Consider the following 23,472-nt stretch of genomic DNA (forward strand, 5'->3'; position numbering starts at 1 on the left):
ACCACATGATGGTATTTCGTGTTGTCGGCTGACTCGCCACGAAGAGGAAACTAAGCTTCAACATGCACAAACCACAAAGGAGGGTCATGAAGCCAAAAATCCGGCAGCTTAACCGCCACAGCAAAAATAAATGAAGACAGAAAACTAAAGAGCAGTGGCGTTTGTAGGGTTATTGAAGTTGGGCTAGCTGGTATATAACGATGTGCTGCATGGTGGCTAGCTACACAGCTATGGTTAGCATAATATAAACACAGTGAAACTGGAGGATGAACGCTACCCTTTTTCCACTTGATAAAAGTTAACATGAGGGTTCCCGAAGGTTAGGAACAAATGGAATTGCATAGCAGGATGCTGTAAACGGACCATACTTCAGTGTTGAGAACCACTGCAATATAAGGTTAGTCATTAATATACTGCTGCATGGGCTGGGCTGTAGTTACATCGTAAGGGTTTAAAAACTGAGCTTTAAAATGAATAGTTATGATAAAAACCAAGAGAGGCCACCAGTGATCACTGACTTTGTTTAGGGGCTTGTTCAGATTAAATAGAACAAGATACAAAGCATTAAAACATGTTAAAACAGCCTTAATAATCTCACAGTAGTTTGGACCCGGAAGCAGGTTTCATCAGGTCATCACTTAAAGATTGGATATCCCACCTGCTGTGAATGTTTTCATGCACTACAGTTGTTATTATTATCACTTGTCACACCCTGTTTATGACAGTTACAATAAATAACATTCATATAACAAATAAAATTGTCTCGCGTAAACTGTATGTGGTATTAAATAGGCCTATAGTACTGTACTTTAATGACATAAGGGTGGTACTTTAAGAGCCATATATTTTATGAGGTGGTACTCATTGTGAAAAGTTTGAGAACCACTGATCTATAGAAAAAAAACAGACTGTCTCTTTCAAATTGGTTACCAGAAAGATAAAGAAATGGGTTGAGTTTGGTGAGTTATATCAAGAATCTGAGTGCCATTCAGGGCCAAGCTCCTTAGATAATGACTGAGAAAGTTTTGTTCTGATCTGGAATTAATAAGGGCTTTACAAGGGGTTCATGATTAGTTTGGCTGAACACATAAGTTGTGCTGGGGAACATCATCACTTATTTTGCTCACCAGTATCCCTACAGTTACTGGCAGTTGCTTTTTGGCCATAAGATATGGGAGTCAACAAAATGGCCTTTATTACCACAGTAAAAACACTCACCATCCGTCTTGTCCTAGCAGAGGGTGAGAGGCGAGCTCAACCGAGCTGCATGGGTTGTTCTTTGCAATTCTCAGGCTCCCTTCTTCTTGGTCTCCAGTCCTCCGCATTGGCTCCTCCCATCCTGGAAGAGAAACCGCCAAAGAGTTGCCAGAAGTTGTAGTTCATCTACCCATATTTGTGCATAGCTTTTGGTATATATGTCAATTTGGACCCCTTGCTGAATATGTTAGACTCGGGAAGGGTCACTGTTTGAAAAAAAAATAAGGGCTAAGCCAAGTTGGGGCCAACTTGTTGATGCATTTGTGGATGTCTATTGCCTCATCCTGGACTGTGGTGCTGACACTCACCAGTCCCCGGCCTCCTTCTTTCCACTTAACATAGAGCCTCAGGGTGCTGGACTTGGGGTAAAACCCTCCATGTATGGTAAGGGCCGCTGGTCCCAATGGATTACCTGGGAGTGTCCTCAAAACCTGCGCTGACCAGCTGCTTCCTGTGTTCACCAGACTATTCAACCTCTCCCTGTTACACGCCACTGTCCCTCACTGCCTGAAATCAGCAACAATAGTCCCAGTCCCCAAGTCCACCACCATCAGTGGCCTCAATGATTACAGAGCCATTGCTCTGACTCCAGTAGTTTCTAAGTGCTTTGAGAAGCTGGTCTTAAAGTACATAAAGGACTGCCTCCCCCCTAGCTTCGACCCCCACCAGTTTTCCTATAAGGCAAACAGGTCCACCGAGGATGCAATTTCCACTGCCCTCTACTCCGCTCTGCATCACCTGGAGAATCCTGAGACTTCAGTAAGGATGCTCTTCATTGATTTCAGCTCGGCCTTTAATACCATCATCCCAGACATCCTCATAGCCAAGCTGATAAACTTAGACTTCCCCCCGCTTCATGTGCATGGATCAAAAACTTTCTTACAGACCGATGTCTGTGAAGGTTCTCAGTCATCCAGGTCATCGTAGTCAAAGGAGTTTGCAAAGAAAAGCGTCTGGACTTCTTTAAGTTGCTTGAAGATGTTTCACCTCTCATCCGAGAAGCTTCTTCAGTTCTAAGGTCAAATGGCCGAGAGTCCCAGATTTAAACTCAGTGGGAGTATCCCCCCAAAGAGGGACAAAGGACCCCCTGATGATCCTCTAATCACATGAGCCAAGGTGTGAAAGCGGGTGTGGGACCTAATCAGCCCGGGTTTCGGGTGAGCTCATTGTGTAACCTGGCCCCACCTTGTCATGTGAATTCCTGAGGTCAGATGGCCCAGGATGTGAGTGGGTGTTAAGTCGTCTGGGGAGGGAACTCAAAACTGGATTATAGATGGCAGACAGTTGGTGTCGTAAACCACCGCCTCTGTTCAAAGATGGTCGCTCACAGTGGACATAGATGGCCTCTTTCACTCCTCTTTCAAACCATCTGTCCTCTCTGTCCAATATGTGAACATTGGCATCCTCGAAAGAGTGACCTTTATCCTTAAGATGCAGATGGACTGCTGAGTCTTGTCCTGTGGAGGTGGCTCTTCTGTGTTGTGCCATGCGCTTGTGAAGTGGCTGTTTGGTCTCTCCGATGTAGAGGTCTGGGCATTCCTCGCTGCACTGTACCGCATACACCACGTTGTTAAGTCTGTGTTTTGGAGTTTTGTCTTTCGGGTGAACCAGTTTGTGTCTGAGTGTGTTGCTGGGTCTGAAGTACACTGGGATGTCGTGCTTGGAGAAAACTCTCCTGAGTTTCTCTGATACACCGGCTACATAGGGGATGACAACGTTGTTGCGTCTGTCTTTCTTATCCTCCCTCGCTGGTGTCTGATCTTCTTTTCTGTGCCTCTTTGCTGACTTTATGAACGCCCAGTTAGGATAACCGCATGTTTTAAGTGCTTCCTTTACATGTGTGTGTTCCTTATTTTTTTTCCTTCAGGCTTAGAGGGAACAAGTTCTGCCGGTGGTGTAGGGTCCTAATTACTCCAAGTTTGTGTTCCAGAGGGTGATGGGAGTCAAAGAGGAGGTACTGGTCCGTGTGTGTGGGCTTCCGTAAACTTCGATGTTGAGGTTGCCATTCTCTTCAATGTGCACAGCACAGTCCAGGAAAAGGCAAACAGTTATCCTTTGTGTCTTCCCTGGTGAACTTGATGTTTTATCCACGGCGTTAATGTGCGCAGTGAAGGATTCCACTTCTTGTGTCTTGATTTTGACCCAGGTGTCGCTCTACATATCTGTACCAGTGGCTGGGTACTCTCCCTTTAAAAGAGCCAAGAGCCTTTCTTTCCACTTCCTCCATGTAAAGGTTGGCAACAATAGGTGACACGGGGGAGCCCATGGCACAGCCATGTTTTTGTCTGTAGAAGCCTTCGTTGTATTTGAAGTATGTTGTGGTAAGGCAGAGGTCTAACAGTGTGCAAATCTGATCGGGTGTGAAGTTGGTCCTGTCTTCCAAGGAGCTGTCTTCTTGTAGTCGTTTTCTGACAGTCTCCACTGCTTCCGTGGTGGGTATTCAAGTGAAGAGAGAGACTACATCGAAGGACACCATGGTTTCCTCTGGATTGCCTTAAATTAACCCTATAATGCCCTTTGTATCATATTTGATACATGAGTTCTATCTCATGAATATCATCAATGCTTGCCATAATTTCAAAATGTTATGGACAAAACTCTTTCTTTTGTCTAAACATTGTTGTTAACAAAAAGTTGCCAAAAACGCCTGATGTATTAAATGTGATACAAAAAATACATAATAAATATATAATAAAAATATATCATCCACAGCATGATGTAGACATTTTTTTTATGCATTTTGTTATAAGAGTTAATAAACATCTCAGTTCCAAAAAACTAAGAGCTACAATTAAGATATATATACTTGTCTTTTCTCTGAGAAACACTTTAACACAGTCTGAGCTTCTAAAGAAGCAGAGAAAAAGTTGTTCATGTCAGATATTTCTATTCCTGATATAAGTTGTGATGTGTTCACAGATGCAGTTCCAGAGCCCATTGTCAAAATACTCGATGATGAAGGATTGCTGCAGTGTGAAGTCAGAGATATTTCTCCTGAGATCACAGTAGAGTGGTGGGACAAGGATAACAAAACACTTCCCTCTCAGATATCAAAAGAACAAATAAAAAACCAACCCTACATCATTGTCAAAACTACTGTGACCAAGAGTGGCAACTATAGCTGTGTGGCTACACAGAAGAGACTCAATCATCAGATTTTAACTACGACCTTTGTGCAACTGAAAGGTGAGTGAGATTTTAATATTTAAATAATTTTCTTTATTCATATGTTACTTCTTTTAAAACACGTAAATGTGAAATCGGTCTCACAGTAAAGAATCTGTTATGTCATATAATGTTTAATATGTTCAATCTGAAATCTTATATTGCTCCATGGGTGATTTTTTTTTTCTTTCTTTCTTTCTTTCTTTTTTTTTTTTCAATTGCTTTAAAAATGGGATTTAAAAAAATTGATAGCAGAAACTGGTCACTAAAAAGTAAGATGCAGCCCAGCATGCATGGAAGCTCTGTCTCTAAATGTAACTGTTCCTTCTGTTGTGGCCAGTTTTGAAACCAGAACTCTGACCCCGATTGCAGGAAGCAGGTTTGCCTAACAACTCAGAGATTGTTACCCTAAGATGAAGGAAAGTTCAGATTTTCTATTCCAGACAGAGACTTAACTTAAACTCAACAGAGCCTGTGAATCATGAAAATACCATAAAAATGTGCATTTAAAAATAATCAGAACCGACAGAAAACCATGGGTTATGTTATATTAAGTTATATACTTTTCTGATTTTATTGGACCTATTTTTGAGTTTTTTTTTAATGTCATCATTGATGAGAAAAAGTGAGGTGTTCATAACATCATCAAAAGATTAAAATGAATCCCTGAAGGCAGAGAGACCTCATGTAGGTTTTATGGTCCCAGTCCTTTTTGTGGGGTTGCTTTGCTGTGTGTGCATATGTCTTGTGTCGCAAGAGTTTCCTGTTTAATGCAGGAGATTTCAGAACATCTGTCCAGAGTGTCCCTTGGCCCTGTCTCTGCTCCTGCCACTGTTCCATACCTGTTACTTTTTAATTATTATTTTTCCCAGCTTTTTGAGTCAGCAAAGCATTAAAGTCACAGGAGATAGCCAAATGAAATATTCGGGGTGTCACGGTCCTGTGTCGTGTGACCCAATGCTTTGAGTTTTCTTGTACTTTGATATTCATTGCTTATCTTAAGTTCTTTTGGTATTAGCTCCTAGGTTCCTCAGTTGTAGTTTTTTGTTCATTTAGATTCCTTTGCGTCATCACCCCTGTGTTAAAGTTCCCTTTGTTGTTGAGTGTATCTTATCTGTCATGTTTCATGTCTGCATGGTTAATGTTGTCAAGTTCGTGTCATGTCTGCATCTTGTCATGTTTCCTGTTTATTTTGAAAGTCTGGTTTCCATGTCCATTCCATGTCCATTGGTTTACATTTTTCTGTGGGTCATTATGTTCATTCTAGTCAGCTGTTTCCTCATGTGTCTCCACTTCCCCTGATCACCTCATGTGTCTATTTAAGTCTTTTGTCTCTTACTGTTCATTGTAAGGACATCTGCCTACTTCCCTTCATTTTATCTACTCGTAGTCATAGTCACAGTATTACTTTTGTCTGTCTGCCCTAAAAAATAAATTTAAGTTATCTTAAAAACTGGAATCAATTATATGCTAGTGACTTATCAATCACAAGACAGACCTACCCTAAAGCAAACTCTGCTTTAAATATTTTTGGAAAACAACAGGGACAAAGTTCCTTAAACTTGTATTCTTTCTAATAGCCAGCAGGGGGTGACAACAGTCTTTACCAGTTGTTTACCAGGTTCTCTTAAATGCATGTGAGCCATTAATTCTTTTTTTATATAATCAGATTAGTATACACAGGGAGGCTAATTATACTGTGAATATTCTAAGGAACTTGGAAAGAAGCAACTGGACGTCTTTAAGTTTCTTAAAGACGTTTCACCTCTCAGTCGAGAAGCTCAGCCGAGAGCTTCTTGTAAGAGCTTCTCTAGATTACCATGACCTGGATGACTGAGAACCTTCACAGACATACTGTGAATATTATTTTCTGAGTTACAGGTTCTTGGAATACAAAGGGATGGGTCTTTTTTTAAACCTTTTAATTTAAGTAAGTTAATTTACATAAATCTTTGAGCCTTGTTAACTTCATAACCTCAGGAGATATACAAATAAAATTAACAAGGCTCAAAAACACATTAGCTTCAGTTAAAAACTACAACCAAATCAATTTCACCATCATTCCAAGTTCCACAATCTAAAACCAAGATTTTGTTCAGTATAACTTTTTTCTTTAACCAACATCACCATGAGGTGCATTGTAACACATGAAGAACATAAACTGAGTTACATTTTTCTCAGGTTTCTAGTGAGTTGCCCAGCTCTGGGACTAATTAAGGCTGTCTTATCTTTATCTTGGGCTTATAGTTGACTCATCTAAAATTCAGTTACTTTTCTGTCATATTTGCAAAAAGAAATGTTCAGGTCCTGATAGTGTCTCAGCTTTTCTTTTTAAAGGCGTTTGCAGTAGAGCTCACTGCAGCTCTCTTCCAGAAGTCTGTAGTCTTATATTCACAGTTCCTGCCATCTGGACCCCAGATGTGTTTAGCTCAATCAACATTTTGGCTATAACAACGACATTGGTAATCTGTTAGAGCTGAGCCCCACTTATTTGTGCTTCAATAATACTGGACTTCTCATGAAACTGAGCAGAGTAAATCTGAGCAGAGTTTAACAGTCACAAGATGAGTGTCCACAGTGTGTGTTTTTTAGTCAGAGTGGCTCAGTTTGAAATTTGAAAAGAAGACCACACTAACTCATGACGTCATGGTGGCTACATCCATCTTTAACATTCAGTTTTTGGTTTGAGTCTATTTCTGTCCAGCAGCTTCCTTATGAAACTACATTTAAATAAATGGTAAATTTATTAACTAACTCTTTATAAATTATTTTCGTTTTGCTGCAACTTTATCTTGAAATTAAAAGGTTTAAAGTCTGTATGAGATCTAAAGTTTTCCACTTTATAGTAATGAATAATGACACAGAATTATATGTTATGAAAAGAATAATGTTAAATTTACATGAACGGTATTTTGTCCCTAGCACCTCCATCATGGGTTGTAAAAGGTGATTTTATAATTGTAGAAATTGTCATCAGGAGCTGCCGATCACAGATCTTTGTGGATTTTGGGCTGTTAGTTGAATTTAGTTCACTAAAAGTAAAATAACTGCTCGTGCTAACGAGCAAAATTTCGCAAAATTTTCACAAAATTAAATAAATAAAAACTGGACAATAAAATGATAAAAATATTTATCATGCAAAAACTGTACTTGACAGCAATATAAAACATGCACAATATAAAGTTAATAGAGCTCATTCCATCCATGTTTTTAGACACAACATGAAAGGCCAATGACAACAATAGCAATGCGGATGTGAACCAAGCATATGGTTGGAATAGAGTTAGAGTGACGTCAGTTTAGGTTAATGCCCAAACCATATGGGCATCAGACATTAGCGCTGGGTTGTGTTTGGACTATTACACACTAGTGTGAGTGAGATAAAAGACAAAATGACAGAAATGTGGTGGAGTTTTGGATGACATATGTAACTATACACTATATAGATAACTCTTTATTGTCATTGCACAGTCATACATAGTACAATAGTACAATGAAATTGGAATATATCTATCTGCACTGAACATTTATATTTTAACTTTCACATAGAGTCTTAAGCACAAGACATTTTGCTTTACCATGGTTTATTAAGGTTGTACAGTAACATAGCAGTTAACGCTGTTCGCGAGTTCTCTTGAATAAATCAGTCTCGTGAGCTCCAGTAACTAACCCCCCCCAATACACACTCAATGTCTTTTATGCAGCACAACCAAAACATGTTTGTTAAAAAACAGTAACATTGTAATAGAGATACTGTGTTTAGTGTTCACTAAAATCATTAAGGATCATACAATATTATATAACCATACACACATTCTTTCTTTGGCTCTCGGAGGAGGCAGACGCACTTTTTCTCCTCTCCCTTCCCTTATCTTCCCTGCTTAGCTCTTATGTCCTTGTCTAGTCTCGTGTTTCTTGTATTACTTTCCCTTGAACACTCTCTCACAGTCTGTTTCTAAAACCTAAAAGAGAATTATGGATTTGATCAACTGGTCTCTGAATGCTATTGACACCCTTTTCTCAACGAGAAGTCTGGGCTCGGGTGAGCCTGAGTGCTAAAGATATCTACCTATTCGGAACCATGATAACAGGGTTCTTGCTGATCGGAGCTGGCTTGGCCCTGGCTTATCGGAGAATTAAGAAAGCGGAACCGGCTGTTCAAACCCCCCCAAGGCTGCCTACTATTTTATATTATTTTTTGACAATCTTTAAAGCCATTATTCAATACATTGTTATTGTTAAATAAATATCGTCAAATAATCGAGATCTCAGTTTCATTGAAAATAATCGTGATTATCATTTTTGCCATAATCGAGCAGCCCTAGTAAGAGTAGGAGGGAGGGTGTTATTCTCTATACTATCTATGAAAACCTGCTGTAAAAACGGAGCCAGGAGATTAGAAAATGATTTATAAAACTCTGCAGTCAAACCATCTGTGCCAGGAGATTTGTTGGCCTTAAGTGCAGAAATAGAATTACAAACTTCCTCCACAGTCAGAGGGCTGTCACAGTAACTTCTATCTTCCACAACAATAGTTTTTAGGTTTTTAATGTTATTGAGAAATAGTGTTGAGACATCCTCATTATATTTTGAGTTGTACAGTTTAGTATAGAATTTGGCACAAAAATTTGAAATTTCTCTAGGATTGTCGGAGACAATGCCATTAATATTGATGAATAGAGTTTGTTTTTGATCTGTATTTTTCAAGCCTGAAAAAGTAAGCAGAATTTTGTTCTTCCTCCTCCAGCCACCTCTTCCTGGATTTTACAAAAGCACCCTCAGCATTGCGTCAATATAAACCGTCCAATTTATTTTGAAGGTCTAGTAAACTTAATTTATCTTCCTCTGAGATTTCTTCTGGGGATTTCTGGTAATAAGAGGCAATTTTGCTTATCACTTCTTCCTCTTCAGCTTTCCTTAATTTAGTAATTTGACTCCCACATCTTCTCAAGAATTTGCATTCTTCAAATTTAAAAGTTCCCAATTGGTACAAAAGGACTTCTCTCTGTTAACTTTATTCCAGTAATGAACAATTAATTTATTAATTAATCTGCATGTTAACCATTTTATCTTTTAGTAAGGAGTTATTTAACTTCCAATAAGAGAATTTATGAGGTATATTATCCAGTGTAAACATTTGGATGTTGTTAAGGGTCCGAAATTGAGGGACGAGAGTAAAACAATCATGGTCCAGAAGAGGTCGGTCAAACAATTGATTTTAATGAATGCATAGCGTGGAGAGGTGTAAACTGCAAAACATCAGTTGTACATCCCCACCCAAAAATACACTTCAGATTGCTTTTATAACATCAGGGTATTATGGCGCCCCCTCATGCGTTTACAAGCACATAATTTGCATCTTAAGAACATTGTTTGTCTCCTCTACAGATAATGATCTATTCTAAGAGATAAGTGCAGACACAGAAGTTCCCCTTTCTGGCATCCTCTTTCCAAATATGGTGATGATCTCAGGCCTTTGCTCAGCCTAAACATGTTAATATTTGATTATGATAACCCCTGTAATACAAATTATAACATAATGCCAACAACTTCAATAAATGCTTGGATGAAATGATAATTACTGCAATGATAAAGATGATGGTTATGTAAAATAATCCCTGTAATTCCACAATGTTAATGTAAATTGCTCTAAGATCAGTGAGGGGGGTGTCAGGTATATTAACAGTAATATTATCTTTATCAATGCAGTCAGAAACAAGCCAGAAGTCAATACACGATTGCCTGGATCCTGTCTTATTGCTCCAAGTAAAGAGTCTATCATCTGGAAATTTTTCTCTCCAAATATCCACAACATTAAATTTTCCCATTAAATTTTTTAAGTTTGCACTGTATGAAGACTGCTGCCCTGGAGGCCACCTATCAACCGTATTATCTAAAGCGATGTTAAACTCTCCACCAATTAAGAGGATTGAGTTTGGGTATTTGGAGAGTCAGAAATTAATTCTTTCTTCTAAGGAGTCAAGTAATTTATCATTTTCAGTTTTATTATTGTAACCATATATATTTACTGTAATGAAAGTACTGTTATTGTGTCTAATTATTGAACAAATGTAGTGTCCTAAGGTGTCACAGTCAGAATGTAACACATCCCCAGAAAAGAAATTTTTAAGCATGGCAACTCCAGCAGAATGCTCAGAGCCATGGGACAACCAGACTTCATTACCCCATTGTGATTTAATCAAAAATTTGTATCAGCAGGTGTGGAATGACTCTCTTGGAAAAAACAAAAATCAGTTCTAAATTGTTTGGCAAACAAAAACAAAGCTTTGCGTTTACAGGTTTGTCTTAACCCTATGGTATTAAGAGAAACAATTGAAAAAGACAAAGTAATTAGAAAAAGATAAAGAGAAAAAGTAAGTTCTAAACTTCTACAGCTATAGGATAAGGGAACCGGGTGCTGCACAATTAAGGTAATAGAACAGTAAAAACCCTGAGTAATGTTAAATTCTCCCAATTCTTTGATCTTTGGGCTGAAGGAAGAACAACACTCTGTGTATAAATGCTCAATCAACAATCTCTTTATTCCATACAACACTTTGAGCATTAACCATCCGGAGGGGAGATGTGGACAAGAGGGTGTCCGCCAGATCTCGAAGTGTCTGACCGTTTCTCACATTCTAGTTATGACCTTGGCTTCCTGTGCAGTATGTTCTGTTCTTTCTAATCAGACAAATAAGGCCATGATTCTCTGAAAACAGTATTTCTTATAAATCAGCAGTATCATGCATCATAAAACAATATCATTCATTCACAATACATCAGCAGTCTAATGTAATACAAATCAGTTTAATAAATGTAATAGTTATCCCCTTCTTCTAAGTCAGGAGAATAATGCAAACTAAAACTACATAATAATTTCACAATCTTTAATTAGTGGTATAACGTGGCATAAGATGATATAATAATCTCACAGTAAATAAGCTTATAAAAAAATATAGTATTTAACTATCTGCTTTGGTTTGAACATAGCTATTTATAGATAGATAGATAGATAGATAGATAGATAGATAGATAGATAGATAGATAGATAGATAGATAAACACACTCAACACAAAATAATACTTTAACTTGAGGGTGAATATACCAAGTTCACCATGTAAACAAGCTCACAGAAATGTCATTCCTAAGATTTAATGGGCTTCTCTATGAAGGAGGGAAAACTTCTGATCCACTGATGAATCCTCGACCTCCCACGAAATAAGCCGGCTTACCCTCCTTACGGGCTTTGTCTATCATCGGCCACAGTTTGTCACGACGTTCTCTGTCCTCCCTAGACAGATCTTCAGCTGACCTCAAATGATTGTCCTGCAGGTAGGGGAATGTTTTGGCCGCTTTCCATACAGCATCTCTGTAGACTCAGGAGGTGAACTGCACGATGATGCCTCTAGGTCTGGTGCTATTTTGGCTCCAAGTCGGTGTACGGCAGGGGTGTCCAAACTCCGGCCCGCGGTCCATTTTTAATTGGCCCGCAAGTAATTTTATAAATAGAATAGAATATGGCCCGCACTTCAACTTTTGCTTGAGTGTATTGCACTTCTTAGTTTTAACACCAGGGGGAGCTGCTGTTGATCAAGGCAGTTGCTCCACCAAAAAGGACAATCACGGAAGAAATTTACCCCCAAGTTACTAAACATTAGTGATGTTCGATACCACTGATTTCCTTTCCGATCCGATACCAAGTAATATTCTCCTCCTCTTCAGTTCGCCTCAACATACGCTCGTCATATTCTGTGATATGATTTACTCTGAGGTGTTTGACAAGGTTAGTGATGTTGCCACAACCATACATGCCAACCCTCCCGATTTTTCCGGGAGAATACCGAATTTCAGTGCCCCTAACGAAAATCTCCCGGAGCCACCGTACACCATTCTCCCGAATTTCTCCCGATTTTCCACCCGGACAACAAAATTGAAAAACCATATCGCAGAATTCGTAGCGCGGCCCAGCCAATTCCAGTTTCCAACAATGACGACAGCTGCTTAGTTTTAATATTACTCTTATTTCTCTTTCTGGGTCGCAAAAAAACTTTTAACATATTTTCAGGTGAGTAGCTGTGTAAACTTCAAATATCTGAGCCGATCGACACATCGTTTTCCAACCTCCGCGGTCTTTCACTACTCGGGTTAAACATGATATATAAGTCACTTTGATAACTTAAAAATGTTATTGTTTGGCTTTTTCAGTGTTTTATTTGTTCGTGAGTAAATCAGTTTGGCTGAGATTAAAGTTATTAGATTAGATTAAATAAAATTTAACTTTATTAATCCCTCAGGAGGGTTCCTCCGGGGTTTTCACACAGCTGAATAAACGTCAAACAGAAATCTGATTAAACAGAAGTGTGAGACGGTCGAGAGTTTACGCCAGCGCCCGGTTATATTTTAGATAGCAAGGAGCAGACGGCAGAGTTTCACTCCACCGAGGGAGCCTGTGACGTACTACCGGCTTTCTTTAGACCACGAAGGCCGGGTCCTCAGGTGGAAGCAGCCTCTGAATTTGGACACCCCCGCTGAATCCGGGCCGGCCAATAATAATGGTGACATTTAACGTATTTTATCCCATAAATAAACACTGTAAAATTTATCTATCAACCCCCCAACAGCCTTTTTGAATGTCTCCCTAATTCTGAGGTCTCAAGGTTGGCAAGTATGGCCACAAAAACTCACTTTTTGCCACATGTACCGCAAACCACGTCTTGGCTGTTTGTGGATGTAAAATATGTCCGCACATGACTCAACCACGTTCAGCCATTGTTGTGAGTGCACACGCCAGCGCCTGCGAGACATTTATACAGCCGTATTTCGCACATGACTATGAAAGGCGGAAGAGGAAGTAGTTCCTTTGAATGTAGACAATCCGAATGATATAGGGCGTTTATCAATATGCGTGCTTGTGCGTACTTGCGTTCTCGTGTACTCGTGATACGTCATCAGTCGGAGACCAAGTACTGTTCCAATTGGCACGCATCACGCCGAGAACGCGAAAAAAAGTCCCGGATGTGTTCTCGATCCGCCCATTTTATCGAGCATGCATCGGTGTAGACTTGGGACAGCTATATATCCCAGAATGCATTTCGTCCAAAACTCAACAGCGGACTCCCGGCACATCGTCCCCCCCTCCCTCCCCGCCCGCTTGCGGTCTTCTCACTACTCAGGTTAAAGAAACCCCAGCAGCTGTCTATAGTATTGAGTGTCCACTAAAATAAAAATAAAAGCGTTCTAACATCTCACCTGCTTGTTTTATTAAGGTATGTACACGTATGTACATGTACACTATTTTTATTAATAGAGGTTTCACTACTGAGGTTAAAAATGATATATAAGTCACTTAGATCACTTCTAAATGTTAATGTTTGGTTTATTTCAGTGTTTTATTTGTTCCTGAGTAAACCGGTTTGGCTGTGATTAAAGTTAAGCTTCATAACATGTTACTCACAGTTAAATTAAGAGGGGACGGCAGTAAAAACTCCGGACCTGTGACATCATCACGCACGCTGGTACAAATCACGAGTCCGTGCTCGCGTGCTTGAGAATTGAGAAACGGCCGACGAGTCCGTGCTCGCGTTCTCGGCAGGTACGTACTCCCGTGCGTTCTCGGCGGGTGCGTACTCACCGAGCACGCAGCGATGCGTACTCGCGTGCATTTGGGCATTGATAAGCGGCCATAGTTTCTTTCCACTGTGTTCCTGTTAATGATAAACTACAAATTTACCCTAAACTACTAAAATATCGATATTTTAATGTGAGAATTGATTCTAGAACATAAATGATTGATATCGGAGGAATCGATATTTCAGGATCGATCCGCACATAACTACTGCGTAGTCATGGCAGCTATCCATTAGCACGTTGCTATGCGTAGCATTCTCCTCGTTAGCATCCTCAGGCGTTATCTTAGACTTGGAACTTTCCAGTCCCCTTTTCGCTCCTTTCTGACTTGGCATTTTACTGCTTCTTGCCTTATGATTGTTGTATCTTCTCTTGTTTAGTAAATTCTTAGTGTTAGCAGCATAAAGTTGAGGTTTTACCGTTCCTCACGAACTTTCTGTGCAGAACTTGGTAGCGAGCATCTACTCACTCCACCATCTTGGCACGCCCCTCTCTGTTGTCTTTATAGTGTAGAGAGAAGCCTGAACAGCTGTGTTTGCTATCACACTGGATTGGTGGTCGAACGAGTCAAACATCTGATCATAAATGAACCTCACTGTCTGTTTCATTGTGGTTGTTTCAAGACAAAAAAAAAATAGGGATTTTTTTATTGATATTTTTTTTGTGTTAGTAGATACTTTATTTCTTTGGACCTGACAGAATAATTGAATTTTCCAGTTTGTGTCACGGTTTGTGATGGCAAAGCATGGGAAAGTGGGGAAAAAGGACCCAAACGCTGGATTCTTGTGCAATGAAAGCAGCATTTACAGTGCAGTAAATATTACACAACAATAAATTCCCATGCGTTCCTTCGACTCCTGTGCTGTGTCTTCTTCCCAATAAGTTCGTGCTCTGTGCTCTCTGCTCCCGTGTGTCCGCACACCTGCCCTCTTGTGTTCCATGTACCTCCTGAGGGGAAAAAATAGAGGCCTAAGCTTAGGGAAAACCAGTTTACAAGTAGCAGACTTCTGCTGCGGATTTTCAAAATAAAGGTTTCAACATCAAAGCTATCAAAATAAACCCATGGTTGCGATCCCAAGTTTAACAGTTTAACAGCCGTCAAAAGACAGTGTGCTCAGCCACACTGTTAAGTAGCTCCCCAATGAGGCTTGATCAGCTCCAGGTGTGTGTGATGATCTTTACGTGTGGCCAGCCACCTGGCAGGGTGACACACACACCTGCCGATACACACAAACATGGAAACAGGAACAGCAGCACAGTGCAAAAAACCCCACATATAATTTAATATTAGTCCACAATGGACCCTGGACCCAAGGTCCATGAGCAGTTTGTTTGTGTTCTTCTGTGAGACTTGAAGCTTTTGCCAAGTCAGAATTAAGATTGTAGTTTATTGTATATACCCATTATTTATTTAAAAAACACTTTAACAGTGTTGCAAAAGATTTATCATGTTCAGCTTCTGAAAAGAAGAAATAATATGTAAACCTAAATTAACCTTATATTTTTAGGTCTCAGGTATAAAATAGAACATTTAAGTTTGTCACAGTTTATTCTAAGTGTGTTTATTTTGAAGGAGAGAACTGTCGGCGCAGTGCTGAAACTTTGCTGTAGCACTGCTGGGCCTTTCATAAAACTGAGCAGAGCAGAACTAAGCTGTCTTTTTTTCCTCAGCAGGGCACACACAGCAAACTTCTTTCTGTTGACTCTGTGTACGTCAGACCGAGACACACTCAGACAAAAACTGGTTTATCTCGAAGACAAAACTCCTTAACACATAATTAACAACGTAGTGTATGCTGTACAGTTCAGTACAGTTTCCAAGCCCCTTACACTAAGATGACTTGGATGACTGAGAACCCTCACAGACAAGTTTCAAAGTTTTTGTCAATGTTGTTCTAAGGTGGTCGTCCCCCACACCACATCACCTTTTTTTGTTTTTGTTGTGACAGTAGTTTGACATCACAGTACAGGGCGAAAAAGCTCATTTACTCTCACCTGATGTGGCGCTAAGGCAATAGTTAATTTTGTCAGTTGGTGGGAGTGTTGGCTTAGACAAACGAGTGACTGACAAAAGTAATTGCTTACAAATGTAATGCAGGCTAGTCATGGCAATGGAAGTCAACAGTAACATAGCTATTTCTGTATTCTCTATTTACCATGCAAAGCACAGGTTTACCGACGTGAAACAGTAACTAAATCATATTTGGTGTTCGAGCAGGGACCCACCCACAGCTGTCTGTCCTGGCCTGCAAGTATTTGATTATTGACCACTTCTGTCCGATGTGAGAGACTGTTCTCACTTGCAGGTCACATAATCTTAGTGTCATTAAATGACAGTAAGATTTAAAGATTTACATATTTGCAGATTACTACAAAAATTTATAGATTTTAACTTAGGAATTTACAGTAAAAATGTGTAAATAACAGTTTATGAAAGAAATTATCAATAAAAAGAAATTATAAATTATAAGAAGTGTGCAAAAACCCCCCAAAAAACAGAGTGCGTGTGGTGATGTGATGTGTGTATGAGAGTCCAGCCCTACACTTGGTTCAGGGCCCAAATAGCCAGGGGGAAGAAGCTCCTCCTCATTCTCTCTGTTTTGGCCTTAAGGGAGCGGAGCGCTTCCCAGACCTCAACAGTGAGAAGAGTCCATTGTTGGGATGGGAGAGGGATAGGTCCATGAGAGATGAGAGAGGCTGAGGAAAGCATACTGTACGTATGCATGCATACATACATACGTGTACATGTACATAACATGGAATTTAATTCTAAACATTAAAACTTACATTTACATTAATTAATGTACGTACGTACACTGTGCAATGATATTTTTTTTTACATTTTTTTAAACTCGCTCATATTTATGCCTTATGCCGACCCAATTATGAATGAACGATAGGCTAATTGCAAACGAAAAGGACACGAAATAGTGCACTGCAAAAACAATACGTCTTTCACATGGAACAGCGAAACGCATTTCGCAAATGGATTTCGTTGCACTGGCATTTGTCGTACCACTGGCAAAAATATTGCCGTGCCTTTGTAACTTGAATTTTTCGTTAAATGGAGTCTTCGTAAGCCGGGGTTCCACTGTAGTTGGTTTTTGTATTATATGATTTATTTATTACATTTTATGTGGAGTGAATAAATAAAAGTATATTTATGGTGGGCCCTAGAGACAAAGCACATACAGACTTCAAAACATGTACAAACTCCAAAACACGTACAAAACACAACAGAAGTGCTCCAGAATGCTAGGCGCAGTGTTTTGTTACCTAGTGGCTACACGTGACAGGAAGTACCAACGACCGGATTTGGTGTGTGGTAGTAACAGGTAAATGAATTTTTTTTTTTAATTATTTGAATATGTATGAGTGCTTGTGTATAAATACACAAACAATACACACATGCTTTCAATTGTGTAATTTAAGTGATCTAGGTAGCTCTGTTTTGGAAGTTCAGTTAACGGTAGAAATTTTGGAGTTTGTACGTGCTTTGTCTCTAGGGGCCACCACATATATTTATATATAAACACATAAATAAAACCACTTTTTTTTTTTACATTAGTAATTCCTTTTGTGCATAATTTTTTATTGTTGTTAATAATAAATTAATTAAACCAACAAAACAACCTGAAGAGCCGGTTGGCAGCCGAAAGAGCCGGCTCTTTTTAGTGAGCCGAGCCGAAAGAGCCGGTTCTCTAAAAAGATCCGGAAATCCCATCACTAATTAACAGTAACTCTGGGCCTCTGTGGAGTGTGTAGCTGATCTCATATCTGTCTAAAGATGGATAAGAAAAACTCAGGAGTGCTGAATTATTCAATAATACAGACTATTAGAGTAACAGGTGTGTAGCATCGCTAGCAACAAGTCTCCAACACAGTGGGTATGCTAGCGGCTAATCTAGCAAACAAATTAATAACAGAGTGATGTTAGATGTTGTAGAACTATAAGATGCTAAGCTGTGTGTCTTTTTTATAACAGTGACACCGTTGTATTTACCTTAATTAAATGAGTCGTCAGTCGCGGTAAACCCATCAGCAGATCAATCAATCAATCAGTCTTTATTTATAAAGCACTTTTCATACAGCAATGCAGCACAAAGTGCTTTACATGGTTAAAAGCAGCCCACCCCACCCGCCCTCCAACTCACTCCCACACTCTCATTAACATAAACAATCATGGATACATACCCCCCACACACACACATACACATACACACACACTTAAAAAGTAAAATTGGGCTGGGCACACATGAGCCCTGAGATAAACTGCAGCAGCCAGGCTACTTAAAAAGTGTAGGGGGGGGGCGTGTTTGCGGTCACGTCCAGCGGGTGTGTGGGCGGGAGTGTGACACAGTCGCTCCACCTCAAGTCACTACTGCGCAGACTCTGGCTCCAAAAATGCAAGATGGCAGCCTTAACAAGCCGGATATTTTGGCTTCATTTTTGCACGATGGGAGGAAGTGCTCTCACGTCGTCCATGTTTTCTACAGTCATTGGCTGAAGAAGGGATATAGGCTAAGGCCACCATGTGCTCGCCTTTGGGCACCCTTCTCTGGGCCGGGGCCCAGAAACGCTATCCTGGGCAGGGTGTTCCCTAGATTTTTCACTCATAGGGGTCTTTTGAAATGTTCACTGTCTGGTCCCTTACCCAGGACCAATCTGAGAGGGGAGATCCTACCAGAGGGGGACTTCAATCCCTTTCAGTCCCACCTTGCTTGACAACTGATGCAGCTATAAGAGCAGGAGTGAGGCAGTATGAAGGGACATGACAGAGAGACGTCTCTTAAAGACTGGAATGACACACACACACACACAATAATCTCATGAACTTCATACAAATATCCTGTGATGGATTTAGAAAAAGCTGGTGTGATTTTTGTGGCTGGCCTTCTCACATATGTATTTGCAGGAGTTTAACATTAAAAAGAAAAATATTTAAATAAATAATGCAAATGTGATTTATTAATATTTTCAGCATGCAGTTTGTTGTTAATTCCACAAAATTTACTTGTCATGGTTGTCATAGTATTTTTTATGAGCCTTCAACATCATTTCCTTGTGTATTTATTGATGAATGTGTATTTTGGTCACTATTTCAACCTTTTACACAATTTTATCCTCAATTTTCTCAAATTGATTATGTTCTCTGATATTTATGCATCTTTGTCTGCTACACTTTTATAAAAAGAACCTTTTGTACCTTTTTGTTTCCACAGAGGAGAGTGACTCTGCACCACAAGGTAAAGTCCAGAATGTTGATGTTGATTCATACATTACATCGTTTGCTTGATGTCATTCACAGGTGGGCAGTCAGCAAAGTAAACAAACACAAAGTATTAACATTAGTGTCCTGGCTGTGTGCAGGCAGGCAGGAAGAGAGGACCCAAATTGCAGGACTCACGGAGGCAGAAGTAACTCAAAATACACAGCTTTATTGCTGGAAGAAACAGAACAGAAAACTAACTAAACTGGGAGTACAGAATAACTAAACAGGTTGGCAGGCTGGCAAACAGAACACACAGCTGAAGTGAGGGTACGACGTGACAACGAGTAGGGGAAGACGTAGACACTAAGTACAAGAGGTGAACGGAGCGAAGAGGAAACAGCTGGGAGACACGGCTGACGCTGATTACACTGATGAGACAGGGGGAACACGGAAGGTGGGACCAGGGCAGGCATAGAACAGAAACCGAACAAATGGCAAATCATAATGGAATACACAATCAGAATAAATAAAAGCATAAAGAAACACAAAACACTGAGTCGACAGACTCAGGACCATGACAATTAGGAACTAGCACAGTGAGGAGATCAGTTAGGAAGAGCGTGAAGTCCTGGAAAAAATCAGAGTTTATAGACAATCTGGTAATTGGTGAGGGGACAAAGACGACTGTATGAGAACTTGACATGGAAAAAGAAGAGCCTTAGCCTTCAGACAATAATTCTGATGGCTAAAGTAATGAACAGGGAAGGCAAAAAAAAAAAAAAAGGAAAAAGAAGAGCTGAGAATCCAATCAACCCAACATTAGTTTCCTTAACAATGTGTAAAAGGTAGACAACAAAACATGCATCACATTGTGTTCCTACCTGGTTATGTTATGCAGGTCTTGTAAATGAGAACTAGAACTGGACAATAAAATACTAAAAATATTTATCATGCAAAAACTTTCATTCACAGCAATATAAAACATGGTCAGTATAAAGTTAATAGATCTCATTCCATCCATGTTTTTAGACACAACATGAAAGGCCAATGACAGCGATAGTAATGTGGTGCTGATCCAATCATATGGTTGGAATAGAGTTAGAGTGACATCAGTTTAGGTTGATGCCAAAAGCACATGAGGATCAGACATTAGCGCCCTAATGTTTGGAGTATTACACACTAGTGTGAGTGAGATAAAAGACAAAATGACAGAAAATGTTAACAAAAAATTAAGAGACGGTGTCATCAAACATGGCTGTTGTCTAAACAAAGTCTGATAAAAAAGCAGAGCAGCATGTGCTGTAAACTGTTGAAATACCAGTAACACCACAACAAGATACCAAGACATGACCAACTCCATGGCCAGAAACATTTCTCTGATTTCAACTTTATTTGGAAGTGACAGAATAATTTAGTTTTCCAGTTTGTTTATGTTCTTCTGTGAGACTGGAAGCTTTTGCCAAGTCAGAATTAAGATTTTAGTTTATTATATGTATCTGTTATTTATTTAAAAAACACTTGTAAAGTGTTGCAGAAGATTTATCATGTTCAGCTTCTGAAAAAAACAAAAAATACGTAAACCTAAGTTAACCTTATATTTTCAGATCTCAGGAGTAAAATGGAACTTTAAAGTTTGTCAAGGTTTATTCTAGGAGTGTTTATTTTGAAGGAGAGAGGGAGATTTTATAAGAATGAGTGTGTAACCGACTCAGTGCTGTTAGAGCAGTGTTGAAACTTTGCTTTAGGACCTTTCATGAAACTGAGCAGAGCAGAACTGATTTATCTTTTTCTCAGCAGGGCGCACACAGCGACCTTCTTTCTGTTGACTCTGTAACAAACCAAAATTTAAATATCTGTCAAATTCAGTTGTTAATAGGACTGAATGTGTGGAGAGACTGAGGATTTTAAGCATTAAAAACAAGTTTCAGAGTTCTTGTCAAAGTAGTTTTAAGGTGGTCGACCCCCACACCACATCCTTTTTTTGTTTTTGTTTTGACAATGGTTTGACATCACAGTACAAAGCGAAAAAGCTCATTTACTCTCACCTGATGTGGCGCTAAGGCGATATTGAGTTTTGCCAGTAGGTGGCAGTGTTGGCTTAGACAAATGACTGCTTCCAAAGTAATCTCATACAAAAGTAACACAGGCCAGTCATGGTAATGGAAGCCGACAGTAAAACAGTACTTCTGTTTCTGTATTCTCTATTTACCGGAGCAATCGCACATTTACCGATGTGACACAGTAACTAAGTCGTGTTTGGTGTTCATCCAACATCATACAGGTCAGGTGTGAAGATTTCAGGTGGAATAATTTGTAATATTGCAGCTCTTCACTGGATAAATCCTGAGCTCTATTCTGAGCTCTGCTGCTGATGACAGAATGACGGTTATTACTGAAGTAAACTGATTGGAATGGCGCGGCCACGTCTGCAGCCTGTTTGCAGTTTGGACACAAGCATGTCGCTGCATGTTGTACTGTGTGTCACAAATAAAATTTGACTTATTTATATATGAGTAACACACTGAGTAGCACACTGTTAGAAGTTCATTCTGCAAGTGCATCATCACAATAATTTGTCTAGTTCAGTAAATCTGTCCCAAAGCCTTTGATTTACTCATATTTTCCTGCTGTGATTTAGTGCATTCAGATTTTATTGTGTTGTTAGTAACCTTTACAGCACAGTGTAACTGGGGGTCATTTATATTATTAATAATTCAGTTTGTTCCAAATTCCATCATTCATCCAGCTCGAAAGATTTTTAATAGATTTCAGACACTTCTGTTTGTGGGTCAGAATATTAGGAACACCAGTTATTATAGTTCAGTGCTGTATGACACAGCAGCATTTACTGACTTCAAACAGGTTTAGATTATCCTGAAAAATCCAAGTGTCAGAAAAAGCTGAACACAACAAATTTAATCAAATTCAAATGAATAAAAGATCAAACTTTATGGTGCTGCAGTACCAGCGTCCTGCAAACATGTACTTTAAAACATTGTTAAATAACTGGGCTGCAAAAATAATCTAATTTCAGTTGAACATTTATTTATTTAATGCAGCTAACCTGTGAGCTCTCTGTAAGCATTGCTTAACTCCGTTCTGAAGAAAATCTATAAAAAAAATTTTTAATTTCTATTGTAATGTTTATTTTATCTTCCCTGATTTCAAAGAATTCAGAGATCAAGCACTGTGATGGCATAATGTGTTACTCAGTGTTACTCAGTGTTACTGATGCAGTTAGAGGACGAGGGTGGAGGCAGTGTGCAGGGACATTAAACCTGAAAGTGAAAAAATAACTATTGAGCCAAATGTACCAAAATCTCACTGAAGGTTTTAGCTGTAAAACAGCTGATCAGACAAAAGAAACACTTTTCAGTCTCAGGGGATATGAGCAGTTACACACTCTAATATGAGGGAGATACAACTTTGTTTTCAGAATCAGAACACTTTAATAATCTCCAAGGAAATTATGTTATTTCATGATCGCTTATTACGTAAAAGGTCAGAAGGTGTCCTAGTGTTTAATAATTTATTATCTTGAACACACTCTGAAGATTTTTGACTGCAGGATAATATAAACCTGTAATAAAACTTTAATTATTTCCTCTGTGGCTTTCAGTGAGGTCACGAATATGTTTGTGCAGATGAAGCTTCCACACAAACAGAATCAAGATAAAGTCAGAGGTTTAAGGTTTTAAAGAGAAAATGGAAATGAAAGCAGCAAATAAACTCTATAAGTTCAGATTTCTAATTTAGGAAATAAATCATCTTCATCATCATCTTCATCTGAAACCAGAACACAGAAAACAAACTCCTTAAATTGTCCTTTAGTTTTGTTATCCTGCTGATGAAGATGATCACAGCTGTGTCTTTGTTAAAGAATAACTCTCAGCTTTTGGTAAATATGTCAAACATATATTCAGGAAGGGTCGCTTCACTGCACTCTCATATAGTTTAGTTTGAGAGTTAGTGCTCAGTGTCAGCGAGTTCATCAGAAGAGCCAACAGTTTTTCAAAATAAAGCTAATCGGATTCAGATTTGTGTGAAGTGTCTAAAAACAGGTTTAATCCTAACAGCTTAAACTAAATCTTTAATTCAGTGCTTCATTTTACACACAGCGTGTTTTCAGCCTTTATTTATTCTGGATTTTTCTACAGGATGATAAAAAGAGATCAGATTGAAGCACGTCTATAAAAATGTGTTTTTAGAAG

General features: G+C 39.1%; 1 protein-coding gene across 1 annotated transcript in view; it reads left to right on the top strand.

Moving 5' to 3' along the window:
* Nucleotides 1-23,472, top strand: part of LOC116314354 (V-set domain-containing T-cell activation inhibitor 1-like) — a 69,918-nt gene that overhangs the window by 44,390 nt on the left and 2,056 nt on the right. Inside the window, exons 5-6 of the mRNA XM_039612584.1 lie at nucleotides 4,177-4,443; nucleotides 19,272-19,295. Coding sequence (XP_039468518.1) covers nucleotides 4,177-4,443; nucleotides 19,272-19,295 — 291 coding nt within the window. The remainder of the gene's footprint in view (nucleotides 1-4,176; nucleotides 4,444-19,271; nucleotides 19,296-23,472) is intronic.

The sequence above is a fragment of the Oreochromis aureus genome, linkage group 5 (assembly GCF_013358895.1).
Source record: "Oreochromis aureus strain Israel breed Guangdong linkage group 5, ZZ_aureus, whole genome shotgun sequence".
Lineage (NCBI taxonomy): Eukaryota > Metazoa > Chordata > Actinopteri > Cichliformes > Cichlidae > Oreochromis > Oreochromis aureus.